The 17,221-nt window shown below is 50.7% G+C and overlaps 1 protein-coding gene across 4 annotated transcripts; it reads right to left on the bottom strand.

Annotated features, from left to right (window-relative positions):
* Nucleotides 1-842: 842 nt before the first annotated feature.
* TMEM72 (transmembrane protein 72) lies at nt 843-16,749 on the bottom strand. 4 transcript variants are annotated; one of them, XM_048312030.1, is made up of 5 exons: nt 16,732-16,749; nt 3,603-3,669; nt 3,120-3,191; nt 2,293-2,432; nt 843-2,107 (listed from the first exon to the last, which is right to left on the bottom strand). In XM_048312030.1, exon 5 carries the CDS (start codon nt 2,100-2,102, stop codon nt 1,674-1,676), a length of 429 nt encoding a protein of 142 aa, XP_048167987.1. In that variant the 5' UTR covers nt 2,103-2,107; nt 2,293-2,432; nt 3,120-3,191; nt 3,603-3,669; nt 16,732-16,749; the 3' UTR covers nt 843-1,673. The 4 variants fall into 4 exon arrangements, with proteins under 4 accessions (XP_048167987.1, XP_048167985.1, XP_048167986.1 ...); XM_048312028.1 differs by lacking the exon at nt 16,732-16,749 and adding an exon at nt 7,536-8,023; XM_048312029.1 differs by lacking the exons at nt 3,120-3,191; nt 16,732-16,749 and adding an exon at nt 7,536-8,024.
* Nucleotides 16,750-17,221: the final 472 nt, after the last annotated feature.

Consider the following 17,221-nt stretch of genomic DNA (forward strand, 5'->3'; position numbering starts at 1 on the left):
CAATTTTCTGAAGATATTTTTACAGGTGCAAATCCACCCTGAAGGCGCATGTGTACGTGACTCTTCCCCAGCACAACATGGCAGGGTGGAAGGTAAATATATGCAGCCAGAAACAGGAGGTCTCTTATCCATGTATCATGTTTAGAGCCGATTGATACCAGCTACCATTTTAAATGTTGGTGATGCAATGAAGTTTTTTGTCTATGTCTCACTGTAGGACTGATGAGTGTGTGTAGCCCTTCATAAACTGCTCTTGTCAACAGTTTCATTATTAAACACAGGCAGTCAAATATTGTGAGTCAATATCTTTCATCTTCTTCCTCAGCCATATCACAAATTAGAAGTCACTTAAAAAGAATTTATTAAAATGTAGCACTGGTTTCTTATCTCAATTGCCTTCTGATTACACTTTGAACTACACTGCTTTCCTAAATGAACATGGTGATTGCCACTTGGAGAGCTGAGATCTTAAATAGAAGAAATAACGCATTTACAAGTAAACAGCCAGCTTAACTGGCTTCTACCTTATATATAGTCTAGCAGGTCTCAGGAACCTTCTCTAATTACCATCACTTCTCCCCAGGGCTGTGTGTCTGGGTTCAGAGCACTTACAGATTTCGTCCCAACAATGGTGACCGTGTGGCTTCATGTCCTGTGTCCAAGGGAATCCAGCCACCTGAGCTCTTGCCACATGTCCTCAGGTGGGAGAGAGCCAAAGGGATAAGTTGAATAGGACAAAAATGCCTGATTGTAACTCAATGGTCCTCAAAAGGCAGAAATTATGCTAGGATTAAGCTAGAGTTAAGGGGTTCAGGGAAGAGCTGGCATGGAAGAAAATGGTGGGACAGTATGGTAATTTTATTATTGCCTTTGCCCTCTGGGGGCCATAACTACACACACTGAAGTTACACACAGTCTGCTGTGCTGGCATGCTGCTGAACCTCAGGACCTGGGCTGCTATATCATCCCAAAGTTCTTCTAATTCAAGGGGGCTGTCCAAGCAGGGGACACCTCGAAGGCCTCTGCTCCTGCTTAGGTGTCCCCAGGGCCAGAGATTATTTCCCTGCTGGGCTCAGAGAGTGCCTGGGGAGGTACTAAGCAGGTGCTAGGGCCAGGGGTGTGCTTGGTGTCGGCCCATTTCTGAAATAATGTTTTGGATGTCTCAAGCTGCTACAGCGGATGCAGGTGCTGTGAGGGAACCCACGGGCTGCAGTGCCCTGTGCTGAATGTGGCCCAGCCCCGAGCTCTGCAATGTGCAGCGAGGACCAGAGGGACACAAGTGCCCCAGGAGAAGGTGCTCTGGGGCATGGCAGTCTCCCCTCCTCCTGCCTGTTGCTGCCAGAAAGGAGGCACAGGCCATGGCTGAGATGTCAGGCAGGAGCACTGCAGTGGCGTGTAGTGCTGAACAGGGTTGTGACACGTGTATGAGGCTGTGGGAGCAGAAACCTTGCTGTGCTGGCACTGCCCTGGCTGAACCACTGCCTGTCCCCTGGCCCTGCACAACGCGTGTGACCAGGTAGTGCAGGCAGCCCCTCTAAGAGGGGGTGGCACAGTTGTCACCCCAAAAGTATGGAAGGCAGAAAGGGCCACCTCCTGGGGCCCTTTGGCTGCTGCTGGAGCATCTATCCGTTCCAGGGTAGCAGGTCTGTCCTGTCCTGGTTCCTGCTGAGGGCTCAAAAGAGGCCAGCAGAGCTGAGAGGAGCGAGGATGATGGGGGCATCAGGTGGGGTGAGGATGGGTGTTGTGTCCGATGTGGTCTCCTCAGCCTCACTCTCCACATCCTCCAAGTTCTCGCTGACAGAGGGGATGATCTGCACCACCTTCTCCTGAAAGTGCACTTGCTTGCGAGGGACTGGCACGGCTGCTGGCTGGTCCTTGCTGCCCTTCAGGATGCTCTTCATATGGCCCAGGAGTGAGCAGTGCTGCTCCCTCTGGGCCCCATGGAAGGTGTAGGTCTGCTCAGTGTCACCAATGATGGTTGGGGCTGCCTCAGTGGCCGAAGGGTCCACGTACTGGCCCGCCTGGGCATGCGTCTCTTTGTGCCCAGGACTCTTCCTCCTCTTGCTCAGCAGGAAGTAGGCCAGGGCAGTGAGCACCAGCATGGACCCTGGGGACAAGAATGTGTTGGCTGAGGGCTGGAGCAGGTGGGAAGAGCTTGCCAAGCAGTGCTTGGTCTGGCTAGCTCAGCACCATCTGCCACCAGCCCAGCTCCCTGCACATCCCCACCCTCACTGGCCCTTGGCAGACCATGCTCCTCTTCCATCTGTGCTACTCCCCACCCAAGCTTCTCACCAGGGATGGTGACATGCCAGACGAGGACGGGATGCAGGAAGCAAGCCACTGAGAGCAGCGTGTACCCCAGGAATTTCTGGAAGCTCCCTGGGCGTCTAGCTCGCTTCCAGCAGGCCTGTGCCAGGGATTCAGGCTTGTGACTGGGGAGACAAAGAGAGGTCCTTGTGGGATGAGGCAGCAAGCATATGTCAAGAAGTTTTGGACCTAAGCGTGACCCATCTAGATGTGCAGATCCTCACTCTGGTTTGCCAGGAGATGGGGGTGTTTTTCAGGGAAGGAAAGCAAAGCGAGCATCTCCTGTTGGGAGAAGAGCATCTGCCAGAGGCCAGCACCTCAGCATCTCACTAATCAAGTGCCTATTTTTTGGAGTAAGTTATTGCCTCTCAGCTGTGAGAACTTTTGAGTTTATGCTAGGAGACTGCAGCAGTGCTCAGCCTCTGAAAAGGACATAAGGATTGTCTATGTTTTAACTTTAACTTCTGTGCTGTCTCTGGAGGGAGCTGACGCTCACCCTGGGGATCTGACCGTTCCCTCAACCCCGGTACCTTGTGCCTACACAGTGTATTAAGCACATGCTGAAGACCAGGGTTTGTTGTGCTGATGCTCAGGAAGTTAGGGCACAAGCCTGGATTAAAACACAGGTTTAAATGTGTGCGCACGTGGACACATTTACCTCCCCCCTGTCTGAGTGCACTTGCCTTGGCATTAGGGGCAGGACATTTGGTCTGGCACTTGCAGCTCCCCCAGATCTGGTGTTGCCTGTAAGGGGCAAGGTGCCTTAGGGAGGTCCCATCATGGCTGGAGAGCAGTGGGCAGGGTCTACTCACGTGAAGCATATCTCCAGGAACAAACTGATAAAGAAGAAGCCTTCACAGACAGTAACTGCAACCCCTGAAAAACTGAAAGGTGGAGCTGTCAGGGGAGCAGGGCTGTGCTTGAGTATGTTCTCCAGGTGGGCAGAAAGGGCACAGCGGGCCAGAATTTACTATCCAGTTCCCAGCACAGTCTGTGTGCTGGGGTCTGAACACCCTCTGCTCATCTGGTTTGTGGAGGAAAACTCACAGCCCTTCTGTCCCTGGGGAGTCAACTTGCAGCCAGTGTCACCTCTGGCCTGCCTGAGTCTTCAGTAGCATCTCTTTTTCTAACAGAAATATCTTATTTTTCTGAAACCTCAGTATGGAGATCTGAAATCCCCAAAGGCTTGGACACTGTTCCCTGCTGCTGTTGAAGTCTACTCTGGTGCTACATATGGTGGAGGGGTTGACCTTGTCACCCCTGCCAGCTCTGATTTCAAGGGCAAAAATACTCACAGCAGATAGAAAGCCAGGCTTTTGAACTGTCCTCGCTGCAGAGTTTCTACGCCCACACCGATCAGCACTAGAAAGAGAAGGTAGGAAAGATGCTGACTGCAGGGTTCATTCCCAGTTCCCTCAGGTTAGTTCCCAGCTCCCAGGATAGATGCCCCCATTCCCCCAGGGGCTAGAGAGGCTGCTTCTCCCATGCAGGGCAGCATGTTAGGACTGCTAACACACGTGATTCATGCTGACACGGCAGCCCAGACGAGTCAGAGCTGAGTGCTGTCCTTGACATACAGCCCTGAAACCTGTCCCAGCTGCACCCCTATCGTGGCAGCCTTGACACCGTGTGGGCTGGGGAAAGGTGCTCTGGGAATACCAGCTGGCCTTGGACAGCTGGGGGAGGTGACCAGCAGTGTCCTGTGACCCTTCCACCCTCTGTTGTGCCGCCACATCTCAGCTGCCACAGGGCCCACTGCCCCATCTTTCTCTGCCCAGGTCCCCCCCAGTGCCTGCCAGCCCCACTCCCTTGCCCTCCCTGCTTGCCCAGGCCTGCTGCACCCAACACGTGGCTGCAGAGCAGGGGAACTGTGCCAGCTGCCTTCACAAAGGGCTGTAGCCATAGCATCAGGCTAGCCAAACAGAAAAACATATAATGGGAGCAGGCAGATTAAAAACAGAGAATGAACGTTCTCTCAGTGCCCCAGCCAGTACAGAACACCAGGGAGTCAGTTTAAGGGGGATTAAGAGTATTAGCAAGGCTAAAATCTTTGATGGATTGGCCAATAGCTTCAGGGGACGGAAAATTTCCTTCAACATCCTTCAGTTCCCTTCAAGACTATTTCTAAAATGGAGTGGAAATTTAATGCCTCACACAATCTGTGACGAGTTGGCCAGTACTTGCCAACTCACAGGGCACAAGTGTTAGCAGAGTAGAGCTGAATGGAGCCCAGGTTTCATGGCCAGAGCATCGCCCTGGGCAATCTTCTGTCTGCACCTGATGTCTCCACCCCCCCTCACTGACCAGTCCCCACCCATCCACTGGTGCTCAGGCAGTTCACCACTGGTCCTGCTCAATGCACACTGGCCAAGGTTTGAGGCGCAGGTTGGATCCACTTCTCTGAGCTGTGGTTTGCCCCATCTGCAGAAGGGTACCAGGCTCCCAAGCAAGGACACAGATCAGTGTCCATCAAGACTGCCATGTAGGCCAATGCCAAGGGGCAGCTTTCCCATCTGGGCTGAAAGAAATCCCTCTGTATTTTCCCTGTGTCACTTGCAGCTGCTGGCCCCTGTCAGCCAAGGGAACACATGGGGCCCATGTGCCACCCTCCTACACTGCCCTTCCAGCCCTGAGCATAGCACAGGGAAATCAGTCTCATCAGAGGGCTGTGAAGCTGCAAGAACTGTGTAATCCTACATGCAGAGTATTGTCTTTTACTATCTTGTGACTGAGGACCATTCTTTATAATCTTCCCTACAAATGTGGAGTTCATTCATTCTCATTCATTCATTCATTCATTCCCTGTGGATGAATGCAGAATTCTACAGCTTGGCTGTTAGCTCGAGCCTCTGCTCTGGATGGGGAGATTTCCTCCTTTTGCACAGCTTCTGCTTTATCCACAAAGCTGTTTGAATGAAGAATCTGCAAGAAGAAAAGAGCTGTTTCGAGGTGTTTGTTTGGACTAGTCACTGCCTTGGTTTGGATCTTGTCCAAACCATGTGGCTAAAGGCACATGATTAGGAATTAAATGGTTGAAAGCATGAGAATTAAGAAATAAGTAGGAACGCTTTCCTAGATGCAGAAATCACAAGGCCTAGAATCTCTGAACTAGAGATGCTGCAAACACTGCAGCAAATCACAGAGCTGTTTGACGACTCTTCATTGACTTGCCGTAGGACAAGTTAGCCATTTCCTGATACAAAGGAAGCCCTGTAGCCCCACCACTGCAGAGAGCCATTACACTCCAAGATTCTGGGGGAAGGGAAGGTTTGTATTATGTGGGTAACCTGTATTTACTAGCAGCATAAGGAGCTGGCCAGGCCTTCTCAGAATCAATTAGTGAGGCTGATGCACTCTCCCTTTCATAGTTTTTTTTCAAACAAAACCCATGGGAACTTCTTCTGCATGGTTTCCATTTCATGTATAAACCTCACACACCTCATCATCACTAAACACTGCATCAAGCTGATTTCTTAGTCCATGGAGACACACAGAGAAATAAAACACAGGCACATCCCATTCTTCACTGGCCTTTCGGGAAAGTCAGGTGGTACTGGGAATGCACCAGAGCTATGGAAAAGCACAGCTCTCTATGCTCCGTGATCCTCAGCAGACAGATAACTGCACTGCTCATTTAAAGAAAAATTAAGGAAAGAGGTGCAGATGCTGCAAAATGACGAAAAGAAAACATGCAGGAGAGAAAGATGATACTCCACTAACACACTTCCACATTGTAAACTACTTTCAATTTTGTTGTTCTAGCTTTAGTTTTCTCATGGCAACAAGCTCACGTTTTCTCCCAGGAAGGTGTCTCTGAGTTTCCCTGGAGTTTTAACTGAGAATATGACCAGCATGAGGCTCATGTGGAGCCAGGGGAATGGGGATGAAGAAATGAAGAGATTGCGTTTTCTGATTAAAGCTGTGTCCCATCTCCCACTGTTGCAGTATCATCATGACATGTCCTTATCTACTGGGAGTTTGTATAAACTCAGAGACTCAGATCTCTGCCTGTTATCAGTATCAGTCCTTTAAAACACATTCCAGAGCCTCCATCACCCCAGCTGGGCTTTGTGTGTCCTTGGAAACCTGTGCGTGCTTCAGCCGACCTGTGTGCTTTCTACTTTGTCCCTGATTTGAGCAAAGTGCCTCTTCATGACTGTCTGCAGCTGATAAAGGAAATACAAAGGCAGAAGGGCCTGCTGTGACTTACTCTACAGTGTCTGACTCTGAAATCCCTGGGGGTCTGAAACAGGAACCACAGGCACCACCTCAAGCCACCTCTCACCAGGAACCTCTGGTTCACCCCTCCAGACTTTGGACAAATCAGCCCCTTTGATCTCTGCTTTACTGACAGGGAAACTGAGGCAGAGAGTGCTGCCTGTCCTGTCCTGTAAGAGCTAGTCAGCAGCAGTGCCAGAGTCAACCCCTGAGCCCTCTGCTTTAGCTGATTGCCCAAGTCCCATCTGGAGATGCTCCATGTGAGATGGTGTTCCATCCTCCTGAGTGAGACACTCTGTCTGACACCTGGCTCAAAACACCTGCATTTCACCTGAAACCAAGCACCTGGGTGTGTCACCAAACCCAGAACACCCTGGTCCAAAGCAGCCCCTGGCAGCGGGTGAGAGGATGCAACTCACCAGGTGGGTGAATTTATGGTGTTTGTACTGCAGCTATAACCTGAACTGCTCTGAGCTGCTCCCCAACAGGTTGCTAGAGAGGCAGAGCAGTGCTTTTGCAGTAACTATGCCAGGATGGCTGGGACAGAACCTCTCCATCCTGCCTGGCACAGGACATCTCACTGTGCGCAGTACAAGGAGCTCCTTCTTCATCTTTACATCCCACAGAGTAGCCCGGCAGTTTTGCACAGCCATGAGTATTTTGCTTTTCAGTCTCATTCACATCTTGCCTATGCCTATGTCTGTGTTAGAAGAATACAGTTTATTTTTTTTGTTGGTTTTTTTTTTTTTTTTGTGCTTTAGCTTGACCTCTGAATGTTGGCTCTTCCTTTCTGATGTCTCGCTGTGCCTCCCACAGCATTTGGAAAGAGCCTGGCCAGGCACGCAGCACTCTCCCACCCTGGGTCCCAAAGCAAAAGAGCACTTGTTTCCTTGTCCCCCTCATAGGATGAGGCAGTGGCTGCAGCTGGCCAAAGGCAGGGAGGCAGCCTGGGGGTCCCAACACCCACTCAGTGCCTTTTAGTGCCAAAGAAAAAGAGAATTTGCTCTTACCTGCTGCGGTGGAGATGCCCAGCAATCGGCAGGTATACTCCAGGGCACTCCAAAATGCCTTGTGCTGCATGGTGAGGAGATGAGGGCTGCGGTACAGCCAGCCAGAAACTCCTCTTCAGAGCCCCCACCTCAAGCGTAGCCCAGCAGCTCCCAGGAACAGGCAGAGCCTCTCGCTCCCTGGACTGAGTGACCTTCCTGAAGCAAAGGGCAGTTCGTGCAGGACTGGCCACCTCCACAGGGCCTCCCAGGGGAGGGTGGTCGGAGAATGAGCTGCCACCCCAGGGAACCGGTCAGTGCTGCTTCCTGCTGCTCCCGTGGGGGCTGTGGAGACCTGGCCTTTTCCTGCTCGCTGCTTGCTCCTTGTCGGCCCAGGGTGATTAATGATTGGTAAGGCAGGGGTGCGGCTTTGGGAGCATTTGTACCCCAAGTGCATGGGTGCACGGCCTTCCCTGTTCCTGAGGTGGAGGCTCTGGAAGCCCAAGCTGATTAAATGAATGTGAAGTCATTAGTGCTGTGCAGCTCCCGGCAGGTTAACCATTTGTGAGGATGACGATGTTTGCTCTTGGCAAGAGAGCAGCACATTTCTTGCAAGTCACAAGGGGCACTCCAGACCCACTGCCTCCTGCAGCTGAGCCCCCGGCCATGGCTGCTGCTTGCCATCCAGGTTCCAACAAGTATGACTTGGGAAGCATCTGTGCTGATGTGCAATCACAGGAACAAGGAGATCAAATGTATTTACAGGGGTCCTACAGACTTGGGACAGGCACAGCAAGGCAGATCTGATTTTTGTGTTTTGGGAACCCCAGTGAAATGTGTTTTTGTTTTGTAGCTACCAGAGCCATTTGAATAGCACCAGGGCTGCACAAGTGTCCTAACGTATGGAATAGGTTGCACAGATACTCCGACCTCTTTGCCTTGGATTTGGTAGACAATCTGGGGATCGTTGGCTTGTCCCTGCAGGACACATTGCCTCAGGAGAGGGGCAGCCCTACGTATGTCCGAAGGACAAGAGATGAAAACACTGCCTGTTCTGGCACCCCAGCCCCACACTCCTTTGTGCTTGAGCAGGGTACATCTTGCTGGAGGTCACCATCGATCCCCACCTGCTGCCACTCAGGGAAGAGGTGGTGGGGGCAGCAGCATGGCAGTCCTGGCAAGAGGGTCATGTGAGCACAGCACAGTCCCAGTGGGCAGCAGGGATGTGTGGTGCCTGCAGGGCTGTGGGTTCACAGGTCAGTGAGCTCACCTTGTGCTGCAGCTTGCATCTGGACAGTCACTGCAGCTCCTGCCCCTCGCTGCGCTGGCTGGGAAGCTGCTGTGGGCAAGGGACTGGGTGAATCACCCTCAACTCACACACAGACAGCCCTGCAGGGAGGGAGCAACCAGCTGAACCTGTCCCCTGTGATCCCTTCTCACCTGCCTGACACAACAAAGCTGAGGCTGGCCAGTATGTGTTGTACTGACTTGTCCTGGGGGTAGAGATGACTTGTTCCAAGGGCGCAGTGACAGCTTCTCTTCCATGGGTTCTTGGTCTGTATTTCAAACTAGGATTTTCCCAGGGCAGCCAAATGCCTGAGCTTATGAAATGGGTCCATGATTCCTGTAAAAAACTGCTGACACTGGTTTTTTGAACATTCACAAGGTTGTGAGTGGCAGGGATTTTGCAGCAGGCAATCCTGACAAGGTTTGGGTGCAGAGCACATTTTGCATGTGAAAAATGGAAAAACCCACTGGGGAAGGGTTTCCAGAGCATCCTGAGGAGCAGTGCTGAATGGCGCAACCCCAAATCGTGTCTTTGCCTTGCAGCACTGGCACTCCCTTTGGGTGTTGCTCTTGTCCTCCTGCACCACCTCAGGTGTTTGATGGAACTACCCATTTTCCACAACTGGTGACTCACTGGTGTGCCTTCCTTTCTGCGAAAGTGAAAAACAGAGGCAGCCAACAGAGAAGGTCACACAAAGGCTGAGGAAAAGCCCAGCTGGGGTACCTGCTGCCCTGCATGCTATGGCTGGGCATTGCCTGGGTGATCCCCATGCCCTCTAATTGTGCTTTGCTGCAGGCTCTAGGAGCACTCTCTGCATCCAGAAATCACCAAAATGCCTTAAGAGCCCTGGGGTTTACAGAATACAGATTCATAGAATTTTCTGAGTTGGAAGGGATCCACAAGGGTCACTGAGTCCAACTCTTAAGTAAATGGCCCATATGTGGACTGAGCCCACAACCTTGGGGTTATTAGCACCATACTCTAACCAGTAGAGCTAATCTCAGGGATTCCCAGGTTGTACAGGTTGTGCAGGCTCTTTCAGGTTGTGTAAGCAGTCCAGATGCTTTTTTCCTTGCCTTCTTTTTTTTTTTTAACATTGATGTGTTGAATTGAAGGCGCCTCTTTACAAATGTGAAAAGTAGAAAACTACTTTAAAAGCAAATAGAGGAAAGGAAGATATAAGAGTCTTTCAGAATCACTTAGAGCCATGAGCTTAGGCTTGAAGAGAAGCAGAAAACACCAGAGTGCAGCCCTGAGCTATGAGCACTCATCCTTCAGCAGCACCCAGCACTGCTCAAGGCAGCAAGCTGCTGCCTCCTCCTGAGGTGGGGGTCCGCTTAGCCAACATGGGCAGGGCAGCACACTGGGCTCTTACTCTGGCACTCCTATTAAACTTCACTGAGCTCTCACCCAGAAAGTAAATGACTTTGTCTAAGTGCCCTTGACAGCAATGTTTCCTTTCTGGGGAGTAAAATGCCCCAGGGTTTTAAATAAATGTAAATGTATGGGCAGCAGTGGTGCTGGTCATGGAGGAACAAAATGTATTTGGAAAATGCAGATTAATACATTAACTATTTAAACCTTCCATCTCCTTCCCATGTTCCTTTGGCTACTGCCCAACCTCCATCCTCTGAGTGGGCCTGTATTAGCCTTCCTGAAGGTCCTTGTCCCCCACGTAGGGAGACCCTTAATCTGGGGCAGCATAAGGTCTTCACTCACTCTTCCTGGGTGCACTAAGTGTTTCATTCCAGTGCCCAGCAGGAGTGAGCTGGTATCCTCAGACTTTATTTGTATCAACATCCATTTAGCAGCTTCTTCCTTCCATTTAGGATTTTTTTTTGCTGGTGCTCCTACAAGCAACCTCACATGAACTTGATTTTTCTTGGTAGAAGGATCCCTTCTCCTTCTGCTTCTGTTCAAGTGGGGAGATGATACCCTCAATGAGGGTATGTTTTGGTGATGTTTTAAGAATGAGTTTATGCAGTCAGAAGAGGACTGACAAATTCTGAGCTTAGAGGGGTTTAATAGCCTGTAACCAACACTGCAAAACCTATGCACCAGCACAGGCTGTTCCAGGACACATAAAAGCAGTGGTCTCCACTGCACATTAAACCACTTCTCTTGCACAGAGGCTTGCAATTTGCACTTTGGCTGCCAGCCAAGGTTCACATTTACAGTCTGCTTCCCATGATGTATGGGTTGATTTGAGAGGATTTTATCTCAGGGTTATGGTTCATGGCGGTGTTAGTCTTTGTCTTCATCCCTCCCTCTTCACACTTTTCTCAAGCCAGTTTTGCTGTGGAATGACCACCATGGCCACTCTTCTGTGACCAAGGCCACAGGGCAGTATCTGTGCAGAGTGTCTGCCCCTGTAAGGATGTGGGGGAGCAGCACACTCACCTCCTGCTTGTCTCTACAAAATGGTGATGCTGCAAGAGAGCTGCAGATAGTGGAGATCCCATCTCGGGGCATAGGGTACCACAAGCCACACTCTGGAAGAAACCTATGGGAACATGCTTAACTTAGCTTGCCCAAAGTATAAAAACAGTTCCCAAACTGCCTGGTACAACATTCTGGAAATCTGTTTCTGATATTTCTCCTCCTCTTCTCTCCTCAACCCTCAGCTATAACCACCATGTCAGGTAGCCTTGCTCAGCAGCCTTGGTCGCCTCTCTGAGCAGCAGCAGCTGAGGTGCTCCCACCAGAGTGTCCAGCTGAGACAGACTGACACTGTCTTCCCACCAGAGGACAGGGAGCCAGCAAGCACCTGCCCAGAGCCTTCACAGTGGTGCCATGTGCCACCTCCCTGTGCCCTCCTTCCACCAGGTCACCTGTCCTGGAGAGGAAATGGACTGTCACAACAGCAGGCTGATGGCAGATGGGGCCAGTCGATTGGAAGCACCAACAAACTGCAGCTGCGGTTTCACTGGGTACCAATATCTCCTTGCAGTCAGCAAGAGTTTCACTTTGCCTTGTAACCCCAGAGGTCCACAGCTTTTCAAACCAGTCCGAATGAACTGACAGCATCCTGAGGCTAGCTTGGCAGACCCCCTCTCCCCTCCTGAGCCAGGGAAAAACATGGCAGAGGGCTGCCTGAAGTCACATAACCAGAAGAACTAAAGAGCAAATCCTAAGTGTGTCCCCTCTTCCTTTGCTATAACAGGAAATGATGCCCTCTGGAGCCTCCAAACCCGGGGCAGCACTGCAAGCCGTGCTGGGGATGCCCGGCAGGGGACAGCAGGACCCCACCGCTGCACAGACAGCCCGGCTGCTCCCCGTTCGAGGCCGGCTGCAGCCAGCCCCCTGCGCGGTGCGGGTGAAAGGGCACCATTAAGTTTTACTCTTTGAACAAGAAAAGCATGATAGACACCACATGGATCTGAAGGGGACCGGGGGGAGCCCAGAGCTGCAGCGAACACAGATCAGTAACTGCCGTGTTTTGCTTTATGCTCTGCGGTCAAAGGGATCAACACGCTGCCGAACACTCGTGTGCTCCTCCGGGAATTTCCCACCCCACCAGAAGTGCCAAGGCTCAGCAGTACACTGCCCCGATTATCTCACATCAGAGCAGCTAGCCCCGGAGAGCTTTGGTGCGCAGCTCCAGTGCTGCAGGCTGAACCAGCAGAGAGGGTGAGCTGGAGGGGCTGGTGAAGAGCTTTTGTACGCGCAGCCCCTCCTGGGGACCTTCTCACTGCTGTCACAATGGGAGAGACACTGCATTTATCCCGGGGCCAGGCCTGGCGTTTGCACAGGCTGTGCCCTGTGCCTGGCGATGGCTGCGGGCTGAGCTCTTATCCAGGCATCCAGCGCTAGCAAAACTCACGGCACACGGTGGTGTGTGATGATGTGGGCATGATGCCACGAGAAGGGGAGTGAGGTTGGTGCCTCCGTAGCAAAGGCAATCTTAAGCGGAAAATGGATGTAGGAACACATCTGGTGCACTTGTGGGGATCTCACAGACCTCTACAGCACCTCTGACTTGCTGGTGATTCCTGCTTTCCCTGTGAAGCCTGCAAGCCTCCTCACCCCAGCCCCAGGCTAACGCCCCTCGCTCAGGAAAGCGACCTCCCAGCATGTCAGCATGAACTTCCCTTCTCTTATTTGGTCACCTGTTTGACACCAACCTTAGAGGCTTTCCAAAAAGTGGACTAACACCAGTCCCCTGTGGCAGCACGGTGAGGGGCTCCTGGCTGGCCATCCCCCAGGTCTTGGCCCAACTCAGTACAGCTGAGATCAATCCCATCCCAGTCCCACTTTGGTCTCCAAGGGGGTGGGCTGAGTAATGTGTGCTGAGCAATGTGTGCTGAGCTTGTGACATTTTACATAGTATTTGGCAGAGAGATGTGTATCAGGGTGTATGCATACATAGGCAAGTACACATCTATATGTGTTGAAAACCCCTGTGTTTTTCTTAAACTAAGCTGTAATAACAAGAACTATCAAAATTACATTTATTTATTATGCATTTGATCTCCAGTTCCACAGCAGGGCTCCCACAGATTGGTGTCCAGCTCCCAGAACCACGTGATTATGCAAGACTCTCCGTGAAAACACATTTCTAGCTCACAAAACTCCAGAGAAAAACTGCAGAAAGACTCAAAATCCAGAGGAAAAAAGCTCCCAAGTTAAAGCTTTGTTTCCTACTATTAATAGTATTATTTCTAATTGTATGATTTAAGTGCATGATCTTTGGGGGATTACGGTACAGCTAAACAAGGAATATCACAGTGGAACTAGGGAGAGGGGACATCAGGAGAGCTGAGATAAAGCTCAAAGCACTAATTCAAAATCTAAGCCCCAAGGCAAGAAACACCTTCAATCTCACCACTTCTGATGTGCCTGTGGAGTTTCTTTGCTGTCAGCAGAGTGTGAGTCTCTAGGAGGGCTGAGGCAGGACTGGGGCTGGGAGATGCAAAACACCATGAAGGCAGCAGAGGCCTGATAGGGATAGGGGTGTTCCCCCAAATTATCAAGGGGCAGGGGATGCCAGCCAGTGGGATGCGCAAGCCTTCTGTTCAGGGAGCTGCCAGGGAGTTCCTCAGGGATGTGCCTGGTGCACCAAGGCGGGGCTGCTCCGTGTTGCAGGTACAAGCCCTCTCCAGTGGGACTGTCTCCACTCCACTGTGAGGCAACACAGCCACGGAGCTGGTTGTCAGCCCCACTGACAAGGAGTGGGGCGAGGGCGCAGCCTCAGCCTGATGGGGTTGCTGCGGTATGCCCACGGCAAAGGGAGCCCAGCTCAGTGCTGGCCTTGGATGTGGGGACTTGGGGCTTTGTCCCTCTTCCTTAGGAATCTCTGGTCTTTGTGACACTGATCTTGGTGGATGAATAGAGATCTCGACTTGCATGAAAAGACGGAAGGGAAACATGAAGGCAGCTACTTACGTGATCTTAAGGCATGGCTACACCCTGCACAAGTCCCTGCATGTCCTCTCTGCCTGCTGCCCCTCAGTTCTCATTCTTTCTTTCAGGTTTGGTCAGACTTCCTTGCTGTGAACTGCTCCCATACAATAACCGTGGGAACTCCAGACATGTTCAAAGATGACGGGTCACAAAGACCGTGTTGTCCACACATACAGGAACCCCCTACCATGAATCAATCAGCTGCAGAACTTGAGAGAGACTCATCATGCTGAAATTGGCATCAGTGCCTCTCAATGGACTGTCACACTAAAAATAGCTCCATCTCCTTTTTCCATGTCTCAGCTGAAGTCTAAAACATTCCCAGAGTCTGAGCTTGATGGAAGTCCTTTAGCAGGTGGGTATACTGGTTAGCATTGTCTAAGAGGCAGCTAGAAGTGATCAGTAAGGCACACATGGGCAGGCAGAGCAGATGGAAAAGGCTGTGCTTAGGATCACTTACTGCAGCATAGGCATGGCTTGGGATCTGGATGTGAAGGCCATGGATTTCACATCACATGGATCCAGTAAGCACACATCCACTTTTCCCACTGACACTGAACAATTCTTCACCTCACAAGAAGTCCCATGGGACTGGAGTAATCAAATAGGGAGGTAATTGAAGATTGAAAGAGCCATCCCCACCTTTAAGATTAGCATGTTGTTTCTAGCAGTGGACTTGAAAGACCTATCCCCACCTTTAATAATAACATGTTGTTTCTAGCAGTGGACTATAGTAAAAATCCAGCCCCACACCACAGGTCACAAAAAAGCAGAGTCCAGGGGGCACCAAAGGTAACTACACAGCAGCAGTGCAGAGGCAGAAAAATTACCCATGAGATAGTCCAGAGTAGCCTCAGCCCATTTGTATGGAGCCAAAGAAGGGATGAAATCAGTCACACATCTTCTGTCTGAATCTGCTGTTCAGCAGCTGCTGGGACCCCTGAATAAAGACTGTAGCTTGCTCCCAAAGCCAGCCAATTCCTTCCTCAGTAGCTGTCAGTGGATATGAGCTTTGGGCTGTCACAGTAGGTGTTTAAACTGATGGCCAAGCTGCTCTAAGGTTCCATCTCCCCTCTTCCAACTTCTCCATCCCTTCAACTTCCACTCCACCAAAAAAATTGTCTTATCAGCTGTCGCCCTGGGAGACAGCAACTTGCAGCAGCAGTGCAGAAGCCACATGCAGGCATGAAAGGGTGTTCACAAGGGGCTGCTTTCCCTGGAGCAGTGTGACATGTTACAGTGCTCTCTACATGCAGGCTGACTCTCATCACTGAGACCCGACAATGAGGCCAACAGGAGTTCTGTATCATCATAAAGTAAATGCTCTCAGTTAATGTATTGCACTGATTCATTTTCATTTTGAATGGGGAAACTGAGGCAGGGTGATGCCTTGATCCAGATAGTATCACACTGTGTTGTCAGCAGCACAGCCTACTCAAGGGTGATGAATCTTGCCTACCTGTCTGTAAGTCTTCACTTCCCTTGTGAAATACAATGTCAGCTCTCAATCGGGGAAGTTACTTAGCTAAACTCTAACCTAAACCCGTGATTCATTCCCTGAACTAAATGTTGTGCTATAATGATGAAGGGTGAGATCCACCTCTGTGTGGAGCAGGTCTGTAACAAAACAAAAATGCCACCTTAACATCACAAAATAAGGCTGATGTTTTACTTGTTCCTGTAGAGAGAGAAATGGCCACCATGCGAGGAAATGCAGTAGTGCAAAAGGAGCTCACAAAGACATCAAATATTCATGTGCAGGCTCTTGATCTGGAGTATATGTCATAAGGAAGGCTGGTGGAGCAGTGTTTTATCAGTAAGTGGGAGGAGGGAGTGCTAGTAACTCAGTATAAACAAGTTCTGGCATAAATTTTAGCCCACAGACATTCATCCATCCATCAAAATCATTTGACTCTTTGCCCCCTTTTGCGGCAAAGGGGACTGGTAACTTCTCCCTGCATGGGAGCAAACAAGGTGTGCACAGCAGTGATTGATGCACCTGGTGGTTGAGACACATCAAAGAGCCTGCTTGCTGCAAGTCCCAGTGAGCAATTTATAGAAGGGTTTATGTAGATAAATAACCAGGGAGATTTATGTGAAGCAATACAAAACATATGTTTTCAGCTGCAGAGATGTGGAAATGCTCAAGGACTTGGAAGCTGTGTAGCTGAGGTTATTTGTAAAAGTGTTCCTGTTAGTAGGATTTATTCTGGGGCTTGATTTTACTTGGCATTGCCTCCAAAAGGCTGCAAAGCAAACAAGCACAGCAGGATCCATCACCTCTTTTACCATGTTGTCTAAAAGAGTTTCAAGCATGTAGCTTTAAAACCAGAAGTTTGGTCACTTCACCCCTAGTTGGGGCTGGGAATAGGAAGAGTCTGAGAGCAAGGAGAAGCAGCAGAAAAGGAGAAATACCTCCTGGAGATGGAGGCTGGGTGAGGTCAGATGAATCCCTGGAGAGACCCCAGATGCCAGCTTGGTCTCCCAGCCTAGGCACTGGGCACTGTGTCAGAAAAAATGGGTGCTTACCTCCATAAACCTTGCGATCCTGCCATGGCTAGTGTGATTTGGAGGGAGAAGAGGAGACAGTCCTGGGCTTAGCTGGAAAGCTGGGATGTAAATTTGAATTTGTCCGTCACATCAGGTGAGCCTGTGGTAACGGGAAGAAGTTTCTGCCATGTATTACCTTTGCCTGGCTTGGGCATCCCCTGCAATCCAGCATTGCACTGGCTGAGTTGTATTCCCTTTGCACTGAGATCCAGTCCCTGAACCTGGCATGGGCTCATTTGTGCCTGCTGAAGGTTAGGAGCAGGCTTAATGCTGTGTTAGTGGGACAGTGAGCCAGAGCCTGGGTGTGCTCTCACTGCTGTCCCACCCTGAGTTCTTCCTCTTAGGAAGTCATGTGCCCTGGATCACCTTCCTTCTGCTCCTTTGCCCTTGTGGGATGGCACAGAGGACTGTCAGAGCAGGCAGCATGATGAAAACCTCTTGAGTCAGAAGAGACTCACTGTGGGGCACA

This window comes from Corvus hawaiiensis, chromosome 8 (genome assembly GCF_020740725.1).
Source record: "Corvus hawaiiensis isolate bCorHaw1 chromosome 8, bCorHaw1.pri.cur, whole genome shotgun sequence".
Lineage (NCBI taxonomy): Eukaryota > Metazoa > Chordata > Aves > Passeriformes > Corvidae > Corvus > Corvus hawaiiensis.